Source organism: Onychomys torridus, chromosome 2 (assembly GCF_903995425.1).
Source record: "Onychomys torridus chromosome 2, mOncTor1.1, whole genome shotgun sequence".
Lineage (NCBI taxonomy): Eukaryota > Metazoa > Chordata > Mammalia > Rodentia > Cricetidae > Onychomys > Onychomys torridus.
This window is the reverse complement of record NC_050444.1, coordinates 167,216,937-167,237,411: the sequence shown is the minus strand read 5'-3', so window position 1 is coordinate 167,237,411 and position 20,475 is coordinate 167,216,937. Positions and strand designations below refer to the sequence as shown.

At 52.9% G+C, this 20,475-nt stretch overlaps 2 protein-coding genes across 9 annotated transcripts; both read left to right on the top strand.

Annotated features, from left to right (window-relative positions):
* Nucleotides 1-448: 448 nt before the first annotated feature.
* Nucleotides 449-16,373, top strand: Mib2 (mindbomb E3 ubiquitin protein ligase 2). 6 transcript variants are annotated; one of them, XM_036177858.1, is made up of 21 exons: nucleotides 452-738; nucleotides 1,182-1,302; nucleotides 3,106-3,255; nucleotides 9,677-9,945; nucleotides 10,029-10,200; nucleotides 11,161-11,267; nucleotides 11,361-11,555; nucleotides 11,680-11,822; nucleotides 11,945-12,052; nucleotides 13,088-13,192; nucleotides 13,296-13,458; nucleotides 13,534-13,667; nucleotides 13,742-13,890; nucleotides 13,987-14,143; nucleotides 14,254-14,414; nucleotides 14,540-14,666; nucleotides 14,754-14,987; nucleotides 15,360-15,538; nucleotides 15,619-15,806; nucleotides 15,884-15,949; nucleotides 16,059-16,372. In XM_036177858.1, exons 4-21 carry the CDS (start codon nucleotides 9,699-9,701, stop codon nucleotides 16,295-16,297), a joined length of 2,874 nt encoding a protein of 957 aa, XP_036033751.1. In that variant the 5' UTR covers nucleotides 452-738; nucleotides 1,182-1,302; nucleotides 3,106-3,255; nucleotides 9,677-9,698; the 3' UTR covers nucleotides 16,298-16,372. The 6 variants fall into 6 exon arrangements, with proteins under 6 accessions (XP_036033753.1, XP_036033752.1, XP_036033755.1 ...); XM_036177859.1 differs by having other exon boundaries at nucleotides 451-1,302; nucleotides 11,957-12,052; nucleotides 16,059-16,373; XM_036177864.1 differs by having other exon boundaries at nucleotides 452-1,302; nucleotides 9,677-9,728; nucleotides 11,957-12,052; nucleotides 16,059-16,373.
* Nucleotides 16,374-16,434: 61 nt separating this feature from the next.
* On the top strand, nucleotides 16,435-20,470 carry Mmp23b (matrix metallopeptidase 23B). Of its 3 annotated transcripts, none has more exons than XM_036177866.1 (8): nucleotides 16,435-18,061; nucleotides 18,561-18,700; nucleotides 18,794-18,933; nucleotides 19,004-19,171; nucleotides 19,553-19,684; nucleotides 19,766-19,876; nucleotides 19,994-20,120; nucleotides 20,240-20,470. In XM_036177866.1, exons 1-8 carry the CDS (start codon nucleotides 17,909-17,911, stop codon nucleotides 20,412-20,414), a joined length of 1,146 nt encoding a protein of 381 aa, XP_036033759.1. In that variant the 5' UTR covers nucleotides 16,435-17,908; the 3' UTR covers nucleotides 20,415-20,470. The 3 variants fall into 3 exon arrangements, with proteins under 3 accessions (XP_036033759.1, XP_036033758.1, XP_036033760.1); XM_036177865.1 differs by having other exon boundaries at nucleotides 19,520-19,684; XM_036177867.1 differs by lacking the exon at nucleotides 19,766-19,876 and having other exon boundaries at nucleotides 19,520-19,684.
* Nucleotides 20,471-20,475: the final 5 nt, after the last annotated feature.

Sequence of the window (20,475 nt, the reverse complement as noted above, 5' to 3'; positions counted from 1 at the left end):
CAAAACAAAAATTGGCACTTTTTTAAAAAGTAAAATTATGTTGTGCCAGGTATGATAGTGCATGGCTTTAATTTCAGCACTCAGGAGGCAGAGGCAGGTGTGACTCTAGGAGAAAGAGGCCAGCCTGATCAACACAGAGTTTCTGGCCAAGCAGTGCTACATAGTGGGACCCTTTAAAAAAAAAAATCAAAAACAAAAAAAAAAAATTAAATCAAAAGTTAGGTTAGATGTGTCTTCGCTAAGTCTCTGGACACCTCGCGGGTTTCAGACAAGACGGCACTCTAAACATCTGTCTCTAAGGCAACTGAAAGCGTCCTGGGAACCCGTACTGAGCAGGAGACCAATGCCACTAGGGCTCCGCCCAGACGCACTTCCGGGCCAGACTCTGCGCGTCTCGCTTCCTCAGTGCCCACTCTTTCCGACCTCGTTCTCTCCCAGAATGTGTCCCTATTTTCCGGGACGCGGCCATTTCCAGTTTCTTCTTTAGACAGGCAGAGCGCCCACCAGCCATAGACACCGCGGTTGTCAGTCGTTTGCTGCCTGACCAGTCGCCTACACAACGCAAAGGGTCTCTTGGGAGCTACAAGCCCCGCCTCCTAGCCCGAAGTATTTGCGTCACGCGCAGGGCCTCCTGGGAGTTGTCTGCCCCGCCACCGGGCCGGACGCCGCAAACTACAGCTCCCGACAGTCTGTGCTGCGGTCAGGGACCAGAGTCGGGGGCCGTAGTGGGGCAGCAGGGTAGGATGGCGCGGGAGAGGCGGCCTTGCTAGGCGCCGTTGAGAGGCGGAGGACAGCGGGTTGCAGCTGGCGCCAGGGTGGCCAGCCGAGGATCCGCTCTCAGCCTCTGAGCTGCTCAGGGCCCGGTGTTCTAGGGCCGACCGGGCGCGGAAACTCCGGGCAAGTGGGGGACCGGGTCGTAGGTCCTCCCAGCGCTGGGGGCGGTGGCACTGGGCCAAGGGGTCCGACAGCTTGACCAGGCTGTAGATTGGGCGGGCGTCCCTTGCATGCATGCAGCAGGCTTTAGGTTCTTCGCCACTGGACACGGCTCGTGCCCGGTGCGCGTTCTCGGTGCGTGTGGGTGATGCAGCGGGTCCCAGCCGCCGGACCCCTAGGAGCCTTTTAAAGCGAGCGGCGGCCTCCGGTCCCTTCTTGTATGCTAACTGTGCGTAGCCTGGTCACAGGGTTGGATCTTCTGGGCCTCTATCGGAAGGTCAGCCCAGCGGAGGCCAGTCCCAAATCTCCAAGCATCAGGGCTCCTGCCCGGTTCTCAAGGCGGGTGGGGGACCCTGGATCTCCACACAGGTGAGCTCTTGACAGCTGTGGCCTGACAGTTTGGGTTTGGTTCTTTCCCCTTGCGGATGCCGTCTGATGTTATGTCAAAGCTTCTGTTTGTGTCTGAATGTGCTTGAGTGGACTGGGCAGTGAGAAATGTCCTTCCTTCCTCCTCTGGGTTCAGAACCAATGAAAAAAGCAGAGGTGCCAGGAAGGCTCCTGATGAGCCAGCAGGCTTGGGGACAGAGCAAGGTTGGCCCCTTATAGGTCCCCTGTCTTCCCACTCCACTCTGGCCTGTTGCTTCTGATGCAACAAGTATCTGAATGTCATTCCCCCACCCAAGGTCAGCCCTAGGCAGTGTGGTGAACCCCAAGTTGCAGTGTACCTGGAGCTCTCCAGTTAGATGACAAAGATTAGCAGCCATGATACCCCTGAACCTTAATGGATGTCCCCCAGCAGATGTCTTGATGCAGGACAGATTTGGGTTTCCTGGCCTCTGTGGCTTAGGTTGATATTCTTTGTTTGATTCTCCTGGCACCTAGGATGTCCACCTGCCTATTAGGAGCCTCTGATGCACCAGTTTTTGCCACACATTTTCAACTCAGCAGTGTCTCAGGCACCACCAGAGATATAGGGAGATAAGCTTGAGTCCTGAGTGGTCTCTGTGTCATGTAACTATTCGTCTGAATAAAGGCAATTTGCTAACTTTCACAATTAACATGATTTAATTTTTATGGCTGTATGAGACTTCCCAATAAAATATTCACATAATGAGGGACAGCATTCCGCCCCCCCCCCCCCCCCCCCCCCCCCCCCCCGAGTCCTGATACATCTGACCTATTGAGGGATCTTTAATTCTGTCTGGGTGTGGTGTCCCGTACATACTTTTTGTTTGTTTGTTTGTTTGTTTGAGACAGGGTTTCTTTGTGTAGCTTTGCGCCTTTCCAGGAACTCACTCTGTAGTCCAGGCTGGCCTCGAACTCACAGAGATCCACCTGGCTCTGCCTCCCAAGTGCTGGGATTAGAGGCGTGCACCACCACCGCCTGGCCCTAAACAATGCGATTTTTTTTTTTCTTATGTTCTCTTACTGTGGATTATTTCACCTTCTTAATACTATTATTTCCTTATTAACTGTGTCAATAGTGGATTCTTATTTGGGAGGGGTGGTTTCGAGACAGGGTTTCTCTGTGTAGCTTTGTGCCTTTCCTAGAACTCATTTGGTAGCGCAGGCTGGCCTCGAACTCACAGAGATCCGCCTGCCTCTGTCTCCCGAGTGCTGGCATTAAAGGCGTGCGCCACTACCGCTCAGCTTCCTTTTTTTTTTTTTTTTTGCCAGAGCTGAGGACTGAACCCAGGACCTTGTGCTTGCTAGGCAAGCGCTCTACCAATGAGCTAAATCCCCACCCCCCCCCCCCTTTTTTTGAAGTCAGTTTTTAAAAAAACTTTTATTTTATGTGCATTGGTGTTTTGCCTGTATGTATGTCTGTGTGAGGGTGTTGGATCCCCTGGAACTGGAGTTACAGACAGTTGTGAGCTACCATGTGGGTGGTGGGGATTGAACCTGAGTCCTCTGGAAGAGCAGCCAGTGCTCCTAACTGCTGAACCATCTCTCCAGCCCCTGTACATGCTTTAATCTCAGCACTTGAAAGGAATTCCAGTCAAACCTGGACTACATAGTAAGTTCCAGGCCAGATAGAGATAAATTAAAAAAAAAAAAAAAGCCAGTGTGTTCCTTATAGGAAGGAAAACTAGAAATAACAGCAGCCCCAATGGCCACTGTCTGGTAGTAAATACTGTGTGTAAAACTGCCTCTAAAATGGTCTTTCTCCAGCCTGTACTCCTGCCTGCCACCTTGGTTTGCTGTGTTCTCTGTTGGCAATGACTGCTAGTCCACAGGAAGTTTTGGTGGCTGAGAAAATTTGTGGCCCAGGAAGTAGCCACTAAATGCCTGGGATGCTGAGAGGCTTCTGTGTGCTCTAAGGTGAGTTCTGCTTCTCTTAAAGCACATTTGTCAACCAAGTCCTCATACTCTGACATCCTCCATTATAACTGTCAACATCTATAGCAACAGCTCCAGGGGTGCTTGGATACATGCCAGGGACATGACTGTCTGATGGCAAAGGAAAAAGTCAGTTAACTCTGAAGGTAAATTTCCTACTGAGATGGCGGTACCCATAACACATTGTGGTTTCCAGCATCCTGAAGAATGCTGTGTGTCAGAGTTGGGTGACAGTCAATGTGGGTTTGAAAGTAAGGTTGTTTGCACACCTGAGCTTTAGTGGTTGCAGTTCTTAGACTGTTCTGGAGCTCTACTAGGCTGAGCTCGAGGACAGTGCTTTCAGACCCTAGGCTCTCTCCACACACACAGGGCCAAAGTTCCTGTGAGGCTGCTGCTCTCTTTGTAGTTTGGCAGGTTTTGGCACACTTGGGCACACGGTACTCTACCAAGAGCCTTGCCAGTTTGGGCAGGAAGGTGGGGGAAGGGAGGAGAGGTCCTACTCAGTGGGAGGAGAGGTCCTACTCAGTGGGAAGGGGGCTTGTGGTTGTTGAGAGGTTGTGGCAGGTGTGTTAGTCAGGGTTCTCAAGAGGACACAACTGATAGAGTGAAAAAAAATGTATGGAATTTATCAGAGTAGCTTACAGGCTGTGATCTAACTAGTCCAATGATGATTTCCTCCTAATGGAAAGTCTGAGAACCCAGCAGTTGTGTCAAGGCTCAGTGTCCCAGGTGTTCAGTACATGCTGGGACCAAGAAGAAGTAGTTCAGTACGTGTTGGGGTCAAGAAGAAGTAGGCTCTGATACCAGTAAGCTGATATAGAGGGTAGGCAGTAAACACAGGTGTGGTCCATATAAAAGTGGATCTTGCGAGCTCAGAAGATCAAGATTAAAAGTGGGTCTTTTTGTTTGTTTGTTTGTTTTCAAGACACGATTTCTCTGTAGTTTTGGAGCCTGTCCTGGATCTCAATCTGTAGATTAGGCTGGCCTTGAACTCACAGAGATCTGCCAGGCACTGCCCCCTGAGTGCTGGGATTAAAGGCATGCGTCACCACCACCTGGCCACTTCAAATAATTTAATTAAGCAAAATCCCTTGGCTGGGCGGTAGTGGCGCACACCTTTTAATCCCAGTGCTCTGGAGGCAGAGGCAGGTGGATCTCTGTGAGTTTGAGGCCAGCCTGGGCTACAGAGCGAGTTCCAGGAAAGGCACCAAAACTACACAGAGAAACCCTGTCTCAAAAAAAAAAAAAAAAGAAAAAGAAAAATCCCTCATAGGTGTGCCCAGCTGCTTGGGTTTTAGTTAATTCCAAATGTAGTCAAATTGACACCAAGGTTAGCTGTCACTGCAGGTATGGTCCAGAAAGGGGCAGTGAAGTAAGTTCCCTTGAGGATGTATGGACTGTCCATCTTCAAGGAGGTCTCTAGTCCTGCATTTTATCAGGGACTTCTCTATCCACGCACCCTGGGCATATACTCACCTGTGGTTTGCAGAATGACTAGCCTGAGCACAAGGTACTGTTCAGGCATACAGGCCACTTCTTGGGCTTGTCCAGAGTCTTTGGCACAATAGATAGATACATCATTCTCTGGCTTGGTGCTGCACCCAGTAAGCTAGAGGCCAGCTTCCCTCTTGACTCTGCCCTGGGTCTTGTAGTGCTTTATCATTGGCCCAGTAAGCTCAAGGGATAAGACCTTTGTCAGAAAATTCAATTCTGAAGTGGCCTCATGCCCCCTAGCTCTCTGTTGGTCATGAAGTACACAGGCCCCTTCACTGTAGTAAGGGTCCTGTGCCATCCAAAGAGGAAGGTCCCTTAGATAGCTAAAAACAAGAGCTGAGTCCAAAATGGAGATCTTCTTCCCTCAGTCTGTCTTCTTCTGTTCTGTTACCCATCCACCCCTCCACATACACTTGGTGAACTTTTCTGTTCTCTGATAGTACTATCACAGGCCAAGGAATGGGATGGTAATGGTAGGTTGATAATAATGCAGAGACCAGGCAGGGAGGACTGGAGGGAGAGGGGAGGGAAAGCCATTGGGTCTTCTAATAATGTCATAGAATGCTATATCCAGCTGTTTTTGAGGTCCAGGAACCCTGTCTCCTGTCTGGTTGTGCAATAACTATGTTCTGGGGGACATTGCCAGGGGCCCAGCTCAGGTAAGGAGACTCAAGTTAGATAATGCCATGAAAGATGGAGGGAGAATGCAGCCTCAAAGTTGAGGGGAGACCTTACGACCTCCAGGGCACAGGTAGTGGGGCAGGGTGGACACAGGTTGCACGTGCCACCACTGTCCGGTGCTTCTCAGCGTTCACACATCTCAGTGTTGTGACTGTGAAAGACATTATGTATTGAACCTCTTGCCTATGTTCCTACAACTTTGCTCCTGCAGGGCAGCCTTAGGCATTGAGGTGCTGGTTCTGGGCAGAAAGCCCTCTCTGTACTATCTGGTTCTGTTCTGACTTTGCTGAGCTGCTCACTGGGAACAGCTCTTGAGACTGGAAGTTCTTTTTTAAACTTAAGACCAGGACTGAGAAGAGCTTTGCTTAACCAAGCATGATGGTCATGTAAATGTTGGTCAGTACAGGCCACTGACAGGCTGAAGTGCCTGGTAGCATTCCTGCTACTTCATATGGAGTCATTGGTTGAGGCCTGGTTCTGGTGCTCTTAGGCCTTGCTGGGCACCCTCCTCCTGAGCTCTCTGCTCTCTGCCCATTCTTCTGAAAGCAGGGCCATACATGGGCTGTGCTTGTTGTGTTTGAAGCCCTCCCTACTCCATGTCTTGTAAAAGGCCCAGCATCACGTGGTTAGTGGAGCCATCAGCCTGTAGATAAGCAGTGGCTGAGAGGCTGGTTTCAGAAACAGAGGCATGCCACACAGCTCTAGAGTAACCACAGAATTTGTTGTTTCCCCCCTTCCCCCCCCTCTTCCTCTTCTTCTCCCCTCCTCCTTCATTTTATGGTGCCCTGAGTCCAGTTCCTGCTGCTAATATGCATATGAGCCTCTGGCCCCCCACTACAGCATGGGCAATGTATCAGTCACCACACCCCCCAAAGAAAACTTATTCTCACTGGAACACCCATAAGCTGTCATGTTAATAGCTCTTCTGATAGGGTGAGGCCATTGGAGGCCCTCTCATCCATGGTGGAGCTGCTATTGTAGAGAAGCAGAGCCAGCTGCCATGACTAGCTGCCCACAAGACCCTCCCCTTGTCTGGGGCTCACTAGCACCAAAGAGTTTTGGACATTCTCAATATGAGGTTCCTTTGTGGGTTGTCCCTCCTCTGTAGAAAGAGGAAGAAGGTTGGATTTACCCTGGCATTAGGCCCTGGTGCCACATCTTAGCAGGTACTCTAGAGTCCATGGAGAAGAATGAGCTAAAGAGAGGACAGACAAGGTAATGGACAGATGAGGGAGATCCTCTCAAAAGACAGAGTCCAGCTGTTTGGGAAGGCTCTTCATAGTCTCTGAGCCAGGTGAATGTGCCCATCTGCTTTTGCTGTGGTCCTAGCAGTCCTGGGCCTGTGTATAGGAATAAGAATTGCAGAAGGGATTGAGAGGTCGTGCATGATTAACAATAATGCCTGTTCTTTTAGAAGTTCTCCAGGTTCAATACCTAGCATCTGCATGATGTCTTATAGTAACTCTAATCCCATGGGATCTTACACTCTCTTTTGGCCTCTCCTGGCACTTCACACATTTGGTATACAGATATATGCAGGCATAACACTCATACACATGAAATAATAAAATTTTTTTAAAAACTGCACAGGGGCAGGGTGAAAAAATAAATAAATAAAAAAATAAAAACTGCATGATGCTGTGCTGGCCAGGAGGCCTGTACCCCTGAGAATATGCAGAGATGTAAATCTAGAGTCAGTGTGTGGTAGTTCCCTGTATTCAACATAGGCTTCTGAATGGTGCTGGATTTTTACTGTGCTTGGCTCTGGGACAGCCTGTGGTGTCACATCATTACCATTAGCTGTAGACACCCAGCCTTCAGCCAGTGTATGTGGCTAGGCAGGGCTACTAGTCTTTCTTACTGCCCACCCGTGGCTTCCTGGTGGATAGGGATAGTGGGGAATGTTTCTGAACTAGGCAAGCCAGGAGGCTGTCAGTCTTAGGGCAAGGACAGGGATCCTGGAAGAGGGCCCAGGCAGAAGGCTGGTGTGTGCTGTATTCCTATTGTTGCTCACAAGCCCTGATCTGACCTCTGCCCCATGGCTAAGTAGGGCCATTGATCCCCAGCTGAAGTTGACAGGACCCTGTAATGTTATAGCTGCCCCCAAATAATCTTCAGCTGTACCCAAACCAGATGTGGGGTGACCTTTCAGCCTCTTGTGAAGCCTGAGCATGTGTCCTGGAACAGGACTGCTGGTGTTTGTTCTAAGCAGTCCCTCCTCCTTCCCCAGCTGCAGGCCCTGGTGCTTAGATGGGATGAAGTAGAAGTACCTGTCATAGCACAGGAGCCCCTGTCAGATTCTGTCTTTCAAATCCATTTGTGTGCCTGGGAACAGCTGTGGCAGGAGTCTGGGAAAGACCTTGGGAAAGTATGTGTTAAGACTTTATTTAATGTTAGTATGATACAGAGCATTCAGGCCACATAAGCAACCTAAAGCTTGGCATGGCTAGCTCCATGATGCCCTGAATTTGCCTGTCCATTTTTTAAACTTCTGTTAGTAGAGTCACTGCAGTGGGCACTTTGCCCTTCCATGCCTATCAGCTTTGTTGTGCTGCCCCAAATAGCAAGGTGGGTGACAGTTTATATTCTCTTGGGCACTGAACACTGCACGGCCCAGTCCACCATGAGAAACATGGGCAGGTGCTTCTGTGATTGCATCACCTCTGTGGCTGGACCATGCTTCTCCAGAGAAGGTCCCTAAAGTGTTGTATGACTTTGCTGCACTATCCTTTGAAATGTGGAACAGAGGATCTTGTCCTGCCTGTGATCAGTACCATGCGTAGTAGGTGTCCTGGAGTGTGTGTCTCAGTGTCTTGCCCATTTTCAGTTTATCTGGCATTTGCATTTACAAGTGGTAGTACTCTATGGATTGTATACTGTGAGCATCTTCTCTCATATGGTTGCCTGTCCAGTTGCTTTATGGTATCGGGTTGAACAACAGTTCTTTAATTCAGTCCCACATGTCACTGTGCTGCACAGAAAAACAGTCTTTGCTTCTTAAGTTGGATGGCCTTACAGTCTTTCACATGGATATCTACAATATACATCTATTAGCTTTGTTTTTAATCAATTAATTTTTTAAAATTTATTTTTATTTTTTGAGGAGAGAAGGTTTCTCTGTGTAGCCCTGGAACTAGCTCTGTAGACCAGACTGGCCTCAAACTCACAAAGATCCACCTGCCACTGCCACCAGAATGCTGGAATTTAAGGCGTGTGTCACCACTCCTAGTAATGGATTTTTTTTTTTTTTTTTTTTTTTTGGTTTTTTGAGACAGGGTACAGGGTTTCTCTGTGTAGCTTTGCACCTTTCCTGGATCTCTCTCTGTAGACCAGGCTGGCCTTGAACTCACAAAGATCTGCCTGCCTCTGCCTCCCGAGTACTGGGATTACAGGTGTGCACCACCACTTCCCGGCAGTAATTGATTTTTGTAGACAGGTGCTCACTATGTAGCCTTAACTCACCATATAGACCAGGCTGGTCTTGAACTCACAGAGATCCTTTTGCCTCTGCCTCCTGAGTTCTGTTATTAAAGTGTGCACCATCATGTCCAACTCTAGCTTTAAAGTATACTTAAACTGATGGAGCATCATGCACAGACTTTTGGGGAGCAGATCCACTAGCATGTGGTCACTGTGCCAGGTTCAGTCTCTGATCCTTTGGGCCTATCCACTTATTTTTAAAAATTATTTATTTATTTATTTATTTATTTATTTATTTTTTTATGTGCATTGATGTTCTGCCTGTATGCATGTCTGTGTGAGGGTGTCAGATCTTGTAGTTATAGACAGTTGTTAGCTGACATGTGGGTGATAGGAATTGAACTCATGACCTCTGGAAGAGCAATCAGTGCTCTTAACCGCTGAGCCATCTCTCCAGTCCTGGGCCTGTTCACTTATGATGTCCCCAATTTCTACCCCTTCCTTTCGAGTAGTAGTCACTCCCACAGGGTCCCTGTAGTGGGCACTCTTGCACTTGGCTACTGCCCTTCCATCTCTGTCTTGTTCTTCTGCCCCCTCCATTTTATCCCCTGGCTCCCTCTGGTCCTGGCCTGTAGGCCCATGCTTCTGGCTTTCCCAGCCCCCTATTGTCCTTTATTCCTTGTTCTGTTGGCTTTGTTTTCTCTGCTCCTGATCCATCCTTCTCTTCCATGGCCATCTCAACATGTGTCTTATGATTAGCCTAGCTATATGACATTGTGACATAGACTGAGGGTGCTTTCTGTTGCAGGTTCTTGAACAGCCCACTCACCATGGACCTGGACCCCCATGCAGGTGTGCAGGTGGGCATGCGTGTGGTACGCGGAGTGGACTGGAAGTGGGGCCAGCAGGATGGAGGTGAGGGCGGTGTGGGCACTGTGGTGGAGCTTGGCCGCCATGGCAGCCCCTCGACCCCCGACCGTACAGTTGTTGTTCAGTGGGACCAGGGCACATGTACCAACTATCGAGCTGGCTACCAAGGTGCCCATGACCTGCTGCTCTACGACAACGCCCAAATCGGTGTGTGGTGATGCCCAGCTGTGGGTGGGGCTGGCCAGGTGACAGGAGACCGCAGGTTCTCACTCACCCCACGCTATCCCTAGGTATCCGTCACCCCAATATCATCTGTGACTGCTGCAAGAAACATGGACTTCGTGGCATGCGTTGGAAGTGCCGTGTCTGCTTTGACTATGACCTCTGCACGCAGTGCTACATGCACAACAAACATGACCTTACCCACGCCTTTGAGCGCTATGAGACATCGCACTCACGCCCGTGAGTTCCCTAGACCACAGCCTATCTCCCTAGCGCCTTCTGATTGGTGCCTTTGACATCCAGCCAGGCCTTGGCCTCTGGCAGAGTCACTTCCAAAAGTACCTAGCAAGTCCGTCTTACGAGATTTCCTTGAAGAATACCCAGGGTCAGGTTATTCTAGAACTCTGAGAATGGCACTCCTCCATTTTCTCACTAAAGGCTTTCTCTAGGCTCATTGTAAGGTGGGTGCTGTGGGCGGGATTTCCTCTGCTACCTCACCTTAGAGTCAGGAAGGCATGAGTCTTTAGTACAGCTGCATCCTGGAGCACTGAAGGTGGCCAAGGTATTTGCCACATGGGTAGTAGTGGCTGTTGAAACACAGCATCTCCTGGTGGTGCCAGGCCTGGCAAGGAGGCTTGTCACTGGGCAGCTTACCTTGGGTGCCAGCCCATAGGTACAGCTGGGGGTGGCCCTAGCCTGATGCAGTAAGATAAAGATGGGAGACAGGTCTCTGTTGGATTGACTTGGGAAGGCACCTCTGGTACCATCCTTTGTTCTCTGCATCTCCTTGATGTTTCTTCTCTATGGAGAGAAATGGCGTATAGGTTCCCTCTTCTGGCTAGCATGAGATCAGGGCAGCTGTCTGAGCTGGTGGCCAGATAAGTGTTTTCACCCCTCTGAGCCAGGCCCTGCCCCTGCTGCCGTAAAAGCAGCAGACATGGACTGCTCCGAGATCATCTCAGGTGCCTTTTCAGCTGGATACTGGTGAGGTCTCTGAGCCCAGAGACACTGAATAGTTTGTTCCCTTCCCCAAAGTGTGGAGGCCTACTGGGAAGGCCATTTAAGGATAGTGGTTTGGCCTGGGATCCAGAATACCTATCCTGCAGACCCAGATGCCTTTAGCATAGAGGGACAAGGTGGCCAAATGCAAGATCTGGCCATCGTATCACTCTGCATGGCTCAGGACTCATTCTCTTACAGGGTCACACTGAGTCCCCGACAGGGCCTCCCTCGAATCCCGCTAAGGGGCATCTTTCAGGGAGCAAAGGTGGTACGAGGCCCTGACTGGGAATGGGGCTCACAAGATGGTGAGTCATGGCTGGGAAGACAGAGGTGAAGCTGGCTATAGCTCAGTCTTGAGGCACACTCTTAGCCTGCTGGTGTGCATACTGTCTTCCCAGGAGGGGAAGGGAAGACAGGCCGTGTGGTGGACATCCGTGGCTGGGATGTGGAGACAGGCCGAAGTGTGGCCAGTGTGACATGGGCAGATGGAACCACCAATGTGTACCGTGTGGGCCACAAGGGCAAAGTGGACCTCAAGTGTGTTGGTGAGGCAGCTGGCGGCTTTTACTACAAGGAGCACCTCCCAAAGCTTGGTATGGGGCTGGCTCTGACACCAGCTGCCCTCCTGCCCTGGCTGTTACCTTATTACCCTGGCATGTCCTATTGGTGGGGGAAGGCAGGTTGCTTCCTGAAGCCTAGCCTGCCACCTTCCCCCAGGCAAGCCAGCAGAGCTGCAGCGCAGGGTGAGTGCTGATGGCCAGCCCTTCCAGTGTGGAGACAAGGTCAAGTGTCTGTTGGACACAGATGTCCTCAGGGACATGCAAGAAGGCCATGGTGGCTGGAACCCTAGGATGGCAGAGGTGAGCCACCTCTTCTGCTGAGTCCCCATGTGCCCCCCTTCCCAAATCCTTTGGACCCCTATCCCTCTTCCTGCCCCGAGAGTCCAGCCTGACCCTGCCATAGCCTCCGTGACCTGCCACAGTTTATCGGACAGATGGGCACCGTGCACCGCATCACAGATCGTGGGGACGTGCGTGTGCAGTTCAACCATGAGACCCGTTGGACCTTCCACCCTGGGGCTCTCACCAAGGTGCCTAGGGGGCTGAGCTGAGCCCTACTTATTGCTTCTCTAATTCCTTCTGTGTACCTGTTCAGTCTTGGGAATGCTTAGTCAGGACTAGGGTACCAGCCTCCCCATGAGTCTGCAGACCTGAAGGGGAGAACCTGGTGGGTGGAGGTGAAACCAGGAAGGGAATCCATTTGTGAAGGATTCACAGAGAAGAATGAAGTACTGAAAACATCTTAAGACTAGAACCTGTGGACCAGGGGGCTCTGTCCTGAGAACAAAAGAAAGGAACTGTGGTAGGCTAGAAGTGGGTTTCTCGCTATACTTCTTCAGATGCTGTGTGCATCATGGGGGCAGAAGGGAGTGGTCTGTAAGGAGACTGAGGTGGTTTGCCAAAGGAGACCAGGTTGGGTAGATTCTGTGAAAGCTTTTGGAAAACTGAACTGTGGGGATGAGACATTTGCCAGCTAGGTGGGAATGTCCAAGAAAGGACACTGAGTAGGGCAGGGGATGCATTCCTACCTGAACCTGGAGGGGGATACTTCAGGACAGGCAACATTCAGGCTTTTACTCTGCACACAGGTGCATTGGTTGTGTGCATAGATACATGCAGGATTCCCTTCCCCCTACTACACCTACCCTCCTTCCTGGCCCTGTGTTGACATCCTGGGGTCCCACCCAACTCCAACTCTATCTTCAGCTTTTTTCCTGGGTCTGTGCCCGTTTTCCTATGTTGCCTTGTGTCCGATTGATGGATAGGTACCCTGGAAACAGGTCTTTTGGACCTTCACATATCTATAGAGCTGGCTTTGCTTGTTCTGGATGCTGCTACCCCATTGCTCCTCTGGTTGTCCTCCCCTGTGGCTTAGGCTGGCCACCCAGGGCTGATTTGGTCACTTAAGGCCCTTATCCAGCCAGACCATTTGGTTGTACTTGAGGCAGCAACTGGGGACAAGGTTAGATCTGCTTGCCCTCTGAGCAGGAGGTGTCCTTTTGCATGATCTTGAGTAGATACAAGTAGCTGGAGGAACTCCCCTTACTTGCTTCTCTGTCATCTAGCACAACAGCTTCTGGGTGGGTGATGTGGTCCGAGTCATCGATGATCTTGACACTGTGAAGCGATTGCAGGCTGGACATGGTGAATGGACCGATGACATGGCCCCTGTGAGTCTCAACGTCTGTTGTCACCCACCACATACACCCCCTCCCCCATGCACACACACTGTCTGCTCCACTTCCAACCTATTGTGATCCCACCTCTTCTCAGGCCCTGGGCCGAGTGGGGAAAGTGGTGAAGGTGTTTGGAGATGGAAACTTGCGTGTGGCAGTTGGCGGTCAACGGTGGACCTTTAGCCCCTCCTGCTTAGTGGCCTACCGGCCTGAGGAAGACGCCAACTTGGATGTGGCTGAGCGTGCCAGAGAGAACAAAAGTGCGGCACCAGCTTCAGTGGCCGGTGGGAGGCAGGGCATCCCCTGGCCAGCACTTACCTCAACCCTGCCCCCAGGCTTACTGAGTGTGGCCCTGGACAAACTTCGGACCCAGAAGAGTGACCCAGAGCACCCAGGGAAGCTGGTAGTAGAGGCTGCACTGGGAAATGTAGCCCGGGCTCTGGATCTACTGCGAAGACACCCAGAGCAGGCAAGCTACCACCCTGTCCTTCTAATAGCCAGCAGGGAGAGGGCCCAGAATTCATGTGTTGGCTTTCTGCACAGGTGGACACCAAGAACCAGGGCAGGACTGCCCTACAAGTGGCTGCTTACTTGGGCCAGGTAGAGCTGGTACAGCTGCTGCTGCAGGGAAGGGCAAGTGTGGACCTGCTGGATGATGAGGGCAATACTGCGCTGCACTACGCAGCTCTGGGGTGAGGCCTGGGCAGGTGCTGGGTCCTGCTGGGAATGAGCTTTAGAGCCAGGGTGCACAACAGACTGTCCCCAAACCCTCCCACTTCTTCCTTTAGGAACCAGCCTGAGGCCACAAGGCTGCTCCTGAGTGCAGGATGTGGGGTGGATGCTCGGAATGGCACACGAAGCACGGCCCTGCATGTGGCTGTGCAGAGGGGCTTTCTAGAGGTGGTAAAGACCCTGTGTGAGCATGGTTGTGATGTCAACCTGCCGGTGAGTGATGATAGTCCCCGGATTCTCTTCCACTAACCAGCCCTAGGTCAAGGAAGCAACTTGACCATGGAAAAAACGCATTGCTGTGTGACCAGTCCCCTCTGTTTCAGGATGCCCATGCGGACACGCCCCTGCATTCTGCCATCTCTGCAGGTGCCGGTGCCAGCAGCATTGTTGAGGTCCTCACTGAGTTGCCTGGCATCGATGTCACTGCTACCAATAGCCAGGGCTTCACCCTGCTGCACCATGCATCCCTCAAGGGCCATGTGCTGTGAGTGTGGGGTTGGTCACACTGCTGTCATCCAGTCTTTTGACCTACTGCCAGACTACCCTGATCCAGAGCACTCGGGTGAAGTGCCTAGGGAAGACCTTGGACAGACCTTCTTGTTCCTACAGAGCAGTCAGAAAGATTCTGGCACGGGCACGACAGCTGGTGGATGCCAAGAAGGAGGATGGCTTTACTGCATTACATCTGGCAGCTCTCAACAACCACCGTGAGGTGGCCCAGGTCCTGATCCGAGAGGTGGGTGCAGGGGCCAGGGCCACCTACAGGCCAGGAACCAGACCCAATGGGATCTCAAAGCTGAGCCTGTGCCCACCCTTTCCTCAGGGCCGTTGTGATGTGAATGTGCGTAACCGGAAGCTTCAGTCTCCACTGCATCTGGCTGTGCAGCAGGCCCACTTGGGGCTAATACCACTGCTCGTGGATGCTGGCTGCAGTGTCAACACTGAGGATGAGGAGGGAGACACAGCCCTGCATGTTGCACTGCAGCGTCATCAGCTGTTGCCGTTGGTGGCTGACAAGGCTGGGGGGGACCCAGGGCCCTTGCAGCTGCTGTCAAGGGTGAGAAAGTACAGTGTGGGTGCTGGAAAGGAGGGCCTGGGTGATCTCTCACTTCCCATTGTGCTCCAGGGAACCAGGATTTCTGGAGAGTGGGGCAGTTTGTGGACCTGTTTCAGGGTCTATAGTCCAGACCAGTCTTGGAAAAGGGTTGGGGTCTGGTTGGGACGAGAGGATGAAGGGTTTCAGAGTTTCTATACCTACCTAGCAAAGGGCACCATTGGGGCCTGCCTTCCCTACTCTTCCTAGAACCAGAAGCCTTAGCCAGAAAGAAAGTGGTACCATTGTTCAGATTTCTGGATAGCCCGGTGCCAGCAGAGGCTTTCTTGAAGTGTGTATGGGTTTCCACCTTCATCTGTATGTCCTGCCACTCAGCTACAGGCCTCGGGCCTCCCGGGCAGCACAGAGTTGACCTTAGGTGCAGCAGTGGCCTGCTTCCTGGCGTTGGAGGGTGCTGATGTGAACTACGCAAACCACCGTGGCAGGAGCCCACTGGACCTGGCCACTGAAGGCCGAGTGCTCAAGGCCTTGCAGGGCTGTGCCCAGCGCTTCCGGTGAGCACAAGATGGGGGTTTGGAGGGGGGGGGACTGTTAAGGCCACCAGGTCCTTTCAAGCCCCCTCCTCCAACTGCAGGGAGCAACAGGCAGGTGGCAGTGGGGGCATGCCCCCGGGCCCCCGGCACGTGCTAAGCACTCCCAACACCATGAGGAACCTGCATGAGTCTGGCACAGCAGGGCCAGAAGCTGCCGAGTGCTTGGTGTGCTCGGAGCTGGCACTGCTGGTTTTGTTCTCGCCGTGTCAGCATCGCACCGTGTGTGAGGGTGAGTGCAGGGTGCAGAGGCCCAGGGTGGCCCAGCCACCTAGTCCAACCTTGCTAATGGTACACTGCCCCTGTCAGAATGCGCTCGCAGGATGAAGAAATGCATCAGGTGCCAGGTGGTCATCAGCAAGAAGCTACGCCCAGGTGGGTGGGAGGGTCTTAGCATATCCCCCATTATCCTGTGGCATAGTCACCTGTCCAAATCTAATCCTCACACCTGCTGTTGCCACCTCTCACTCACCTTGTCCCACAGACGGTTCAGAGGTGGTAAACACCACCCAGGTGCCTGGTCCACCTCGACAGCTGGTGGAGGAGCTACAGAGCCGCTACCGGCAGATGGAGGAGCGTATCACCTGCCCCATCTGCATCGACAGCCACATCCGCCTAGTGTTCCAGTGTGGTCATGGGGCATGCGCACCCTGTGGCGCTGCCCTAAACGCCTGCCCCATCTGCCGCCAGCCCATCCGCGACCGTATTCAGATCTTCGTGTGAGCGTGTTCCGCACACCATGGCCGATCCCAGAACCTTCCACAAACCCCCTGTGTTTTATAAAAAAAGATTCTCAGACTTTGCTGCTTGCTCCTTACCTAGGGGTGCTGGGCATGCCCCAGCGATCCTCACCATTCCCAGCAACCCCCACCCCCAAACACATAAACTGCCTGAGACTCCAGGCTACCTAAGTCAGGTACACTCTTGATGTGGTTATAGGCCACATCAAGTGCCCTGGCTGTGGTGTGACACAAGAGGGTCGCAAAACCCACACAGTGCATTAAAAGGCTTAGGGTGCTTCTATTTTCGGCCCTATAGGGGGCTCACCCCACTTCCTTCTGTCCCTGTGCCCATCCGCCTGGGGCGGGACTTAGATTATTTTAGGTTTTGGCCGGAGCAGTCTCCCCTTTCAGAGGGCCTGAGTGTAGGAGGGAGAAGGGTCCGACAAGTTCTTGGCAGTTGAGCAGGGCAGAGGGAAGAAGTGAGAAAGGGTCCACTTACTGGAACAAATACTTAGTAATGGAGGGAGAGCAGATAGATGGCTGATGCTTTTCAAGAACTGCCAGCGCAGCTATTGGGGGCCGCAGGGGACACTAGCTGCTTGGCTTGGCTTGGCGCTACCTCTGCTGGCCAGCATGTTGTTGCTGTCACCCAGGGTCCAAAGCCGTCATGGGAGGGAGCCCCTGCTCTCCTGTCTCACCCTCCCCCAGTCTGCTCCGACCTGGGGAATCTCAGCTGGGTCTGGCATCACTTGGATTGCCATGCCACACTCATTTGGTGGCCACCCAGTATGGCCACGGGCTGCCTAGTCTACCCTTCAGGCCTCGGACCATATCTCCTAACCCTCTACCCTCCAAGCCCGAACCCTGCCAGACTGCCACACTCAATGCCTGATTCTTTCTGTTCCTGTAACCCCCTCCCCTCTGAGCATGAGCAGGAATTCCTGGTCCTGCCACTCTCCAATGACCTCCTGCTCTTATCCGACAAGAGCACTCTCTGGCCAAAGCAGACCCTTCCCCAGATGTCCTAAGGACCCCCACAGGCTTCCTACTCCGTCTTTCCGGAGGCCCCTTCCGTACTGTACTGCAGTCTCTCCTCCGCCTGCTCAACCACCCTATTTCCAGTGCCACGTCCCCTGGCCTCTGCGCTCCCTGCTGTATGCTGGTTACTCTGTCACTGCGGACCAAAACGGAGGTTTCCCTCCCGGGTTTTATTGTGGGTCCAGGGTGTTGAGGAGAAAAGCCAAAAGGTCATTCAGCCCCCAACCAGGTGGGCATGGGGAGCAATTGATACCCCTTCCCCAAATCTGGGCCCTGGCGCCTCCCTTGTTATTAGCTGCTTCTCTCTTTCTGATAGACCCCCATCCTTCAAGGCGTTCTGGCCACTGCCACAGACCCTACGACCTGGTTCCTGGAACCCCCTAGGGGATGCGGATCGTCCCGACAGGCCAGCTGGTTCACTTCACAAGCGGGCTCCTGATCCTCGCCCCGCCATAGGGTTGTAACTCGAGCCGCCTGCCGCCAACCCCCCTCCCACTCCGCCCCAACTCTGAGGCCCTGGTCCCTGCGTTGTCGCGCTGCCCCTTGTGGCCCTGAACCCCACAGCAAGTCTGCCATGGGCTGCCGGGCCTGCGTCGATCTGGAGGCATCGGATGTTGTACAACAGAGCCGCTGGTTCGGGGCTGTCCTGAGTGGGTTGTGCCTTCTCTCCGCGCTGATGTTGCTGGAGTGGCCATGGGCGCCAGCAGAAACCTCCTGGAGTGCAGCGGTGAGAGGACAGGGGGGCCAGGTGCAGGGAGGGTTTGTCAGGGGCCATGTGTGAAGGGGTGTGTGGAACTGCATGTGAGTCCTTAGTCCCAGACATCCTGAGTCAGTGTGTCCAGTGGTCGTTGGTGGTGGGAGGCAGCGTCCCGCTCCAGCTCGGCCCACACTCACTGACTATTTTTATTTTTGATTTTTCGAGACAGGGTTTCTCTGTGTAGTACTGGCTGTCCTAGAACTCGCCCTGTAGACTAGGCTGGCCTCTATGGACAACCCCCAGAGATTAAAAGCATGCGCCACCAAGCCTGCCTCATTCCTACCCACTCTTAACTCCCTGCATCAGGGTGGGGGTAAAAGCAACTTATAAGCATAGAAAAGCAAAAAACCCAAAGGAGGGTTCATCCATAACTTCCTCCGCTCCATTGCCTAATAGTCAGCTTTCAGCAACAATTGGGATCTACAGTCTGTTTCTCCTGCCTCCTCACATCCACTTTTTTCCTGTGAAGAAAAAGATGGATGCACCAAACCCTTCAGTGGTCTCCACTGCCCAGGTCCCCAGTCCATTGACCATACTGGTACCCAGAAGACGCCGCTACACATTGACACCAGCCAGGCTGCGTTGGAACCACTTCAACCTCACATACAGGTACCACATGGACCCGGGGAAGGAGGGCAGGTGGGTCAGGCCATAACTGAGACACTACCTCAGACATTAACTTTCCCAATACCCTACCCCCAGGATTCTCTCCTTTCCACGGAACCTTTTAAACCCAGAAGAGACAAGGCAGGGCCTGGCTGCTGCCTTTCGCATGTGGAGTGATGTTTCCCCATTCCGTTTCCGTGAAGTGGCCCCTGAGCTTCCCAGTGACCTCCAGATAGGTGGGTGTCTGAAGTGCTCCCTACCCCTGCCAGCCCCCACAAGTGTGATTGCAGCCTTGTGTTTTCCTAGGTTTCTACCCAGTCAACCACACTGACTGCTTGGTCTCTGCTCTGCACCACTGCTTTGATGGTCCCACGGGTGAATTGGCCCACGCTTTCTTCCCACCCCATGGTGGCATTCACTTTGATGACAGCGAGTACTGGATCTTGGGCCCCACACGCTACAGCTGGAAGAAAGGTAATCCAACTCCTTGGTCTGGCCTCCTCCTGGGGGCCTCATTCTCTCCACTATGTGGGCTACAGAGGGCTTTGGGGCAGGAAGGATTTCCTGGGGCTGAATGTTTGAGAGGAATTCTGGTTCTCACAGGCTTGAGTCTCCCCCTCCCCCCATGCTGCTGGAGAGGGAGCTGGAGTTGCATTCCTGAGGGCCAAGCTCACAGCCTAGGCCGGGAACAAACTTATCTTCCTTGGCTGTGGTCTAAGGGTGGCTTGCAGCTGGGCTCCACCATCAGTGCTGGGCCTCCTGGAGCAAGACTGGGAGTGGAAGGGCTGAGGGCTCTCAAGTACTAAGCCATGGGGCCCACAGGCGTCTGGCTCACAGACCTGGTGCACGTGGCAGCCCACGAGATCGGCCATGCGCTGGGACTGATGCACTCACAGCAACATCAGGCGCTCATGCACATCAATGCCACATTGCGAGGCTGGAAGACACTGTCTCAGGATGAGCTGTGGGGATTACACCGACTCTATGGTGGGTACAATGGGGCAGGTGGGTGGGCAGATGGACGGTAGGGCTCTAGGCAAACCCTGAGCCATGTTGCCCTCCTGTTAGGCTGCCTGGACCGGCTTTTTGGGTGTACATCCTGGGCAAGAAAGGGATTTTGTGATACCCACCAGAGGCTCATGAAGAGGCTCTGCCCCAGAAGCTGTGACTTCTGCTATGGTGATGGGGGCTCAGATGGGTTGGGTGGGAGTCTCTTAAAACTCAGGTCTCTCTCCATCTTGGGCCTGGTTTGATGCGGGTAAGCACTGACATGGCATTTCACCATTCTCTGAGTAGAATTCCCATTCCCCACTGTGGCTACCACCACACCACCCACCAGAATGAAAACAAGGCTGGTGAGAGAGGGCAGGAACATGACCTTCCACTGTGGGCAGAGGATCCTACACAAGAAAGGCAAAGTATAGTGAGTAACCAGCACTGGGCAGGCATGTCTAGAGGGGCTTGGGGCTGCCTGGGGGTACCCTGGTGGGCATATCCTGGGGTCCTTGGCATGGGTAGGGATGCAGGAACCTTCCCCTGCAGCTGGTACAAGGACCAGGAGCCCCTGGAGTTCTCCTACCCTGGCTATCTGGCCCTGGGTGAGGCACAGCTGAGCATCATTGCCAACGCAGTCAACGAAGGCATCTATACGTGTGTGGTGCGCCGGCACCAGCGTGTTCTCACTACCTACTCCTGGCGGGTCCGAGTGAGGAGCTGAGCCTGCTAACAAACAGACTCTGCTGGAAGCCAGCAGATAAAGCACTTTCTCTATGATGTCT

Coding starts and splice junctions, on each gene's coding strand:
- Mib2 (XM_036177858.1), top strand. CDS start 9,699: ATGGACCTGGACCCCCATGCAGGTGTGCAGGTGGGCATGCGTGTGGTA. Junction 11,556..11,679: donor GGAGCACCTCCCAAAGCTTG/GTATGGGGCTGG, acceptor ACCTTCCCCCAG/GCAAGCCAGCAGAGCTGCAG. Junction 13,193..13,295: donor GGACCGATGACATGGCCCCT/GTGAGTCTCAAC, acceptor ACCTCTTCTCAG/GCCCTGGGCCGAGTGGGGAA.
- Mmp23b (XM_036177865.1), top strand. CDS start 17,909: ATGGGCTGCCGGGCCTGCGTCGATCTGGAGGCATCGGATGTTGTACAA. Junction 18,701..18,793: donor CACTTCAACCTCACATACAG/GTACCACATGGA, acceptor CCCTACCCCCAG/GATTCTCTCCTTTCCACGGA. Junction 19,172..19,519: donor ACGCTACAGCTGGAAGAAAG/GTAATCCAACTC, acceptor TGGGGCCCACAG/GCGTCTGGCTCACAGACCTG.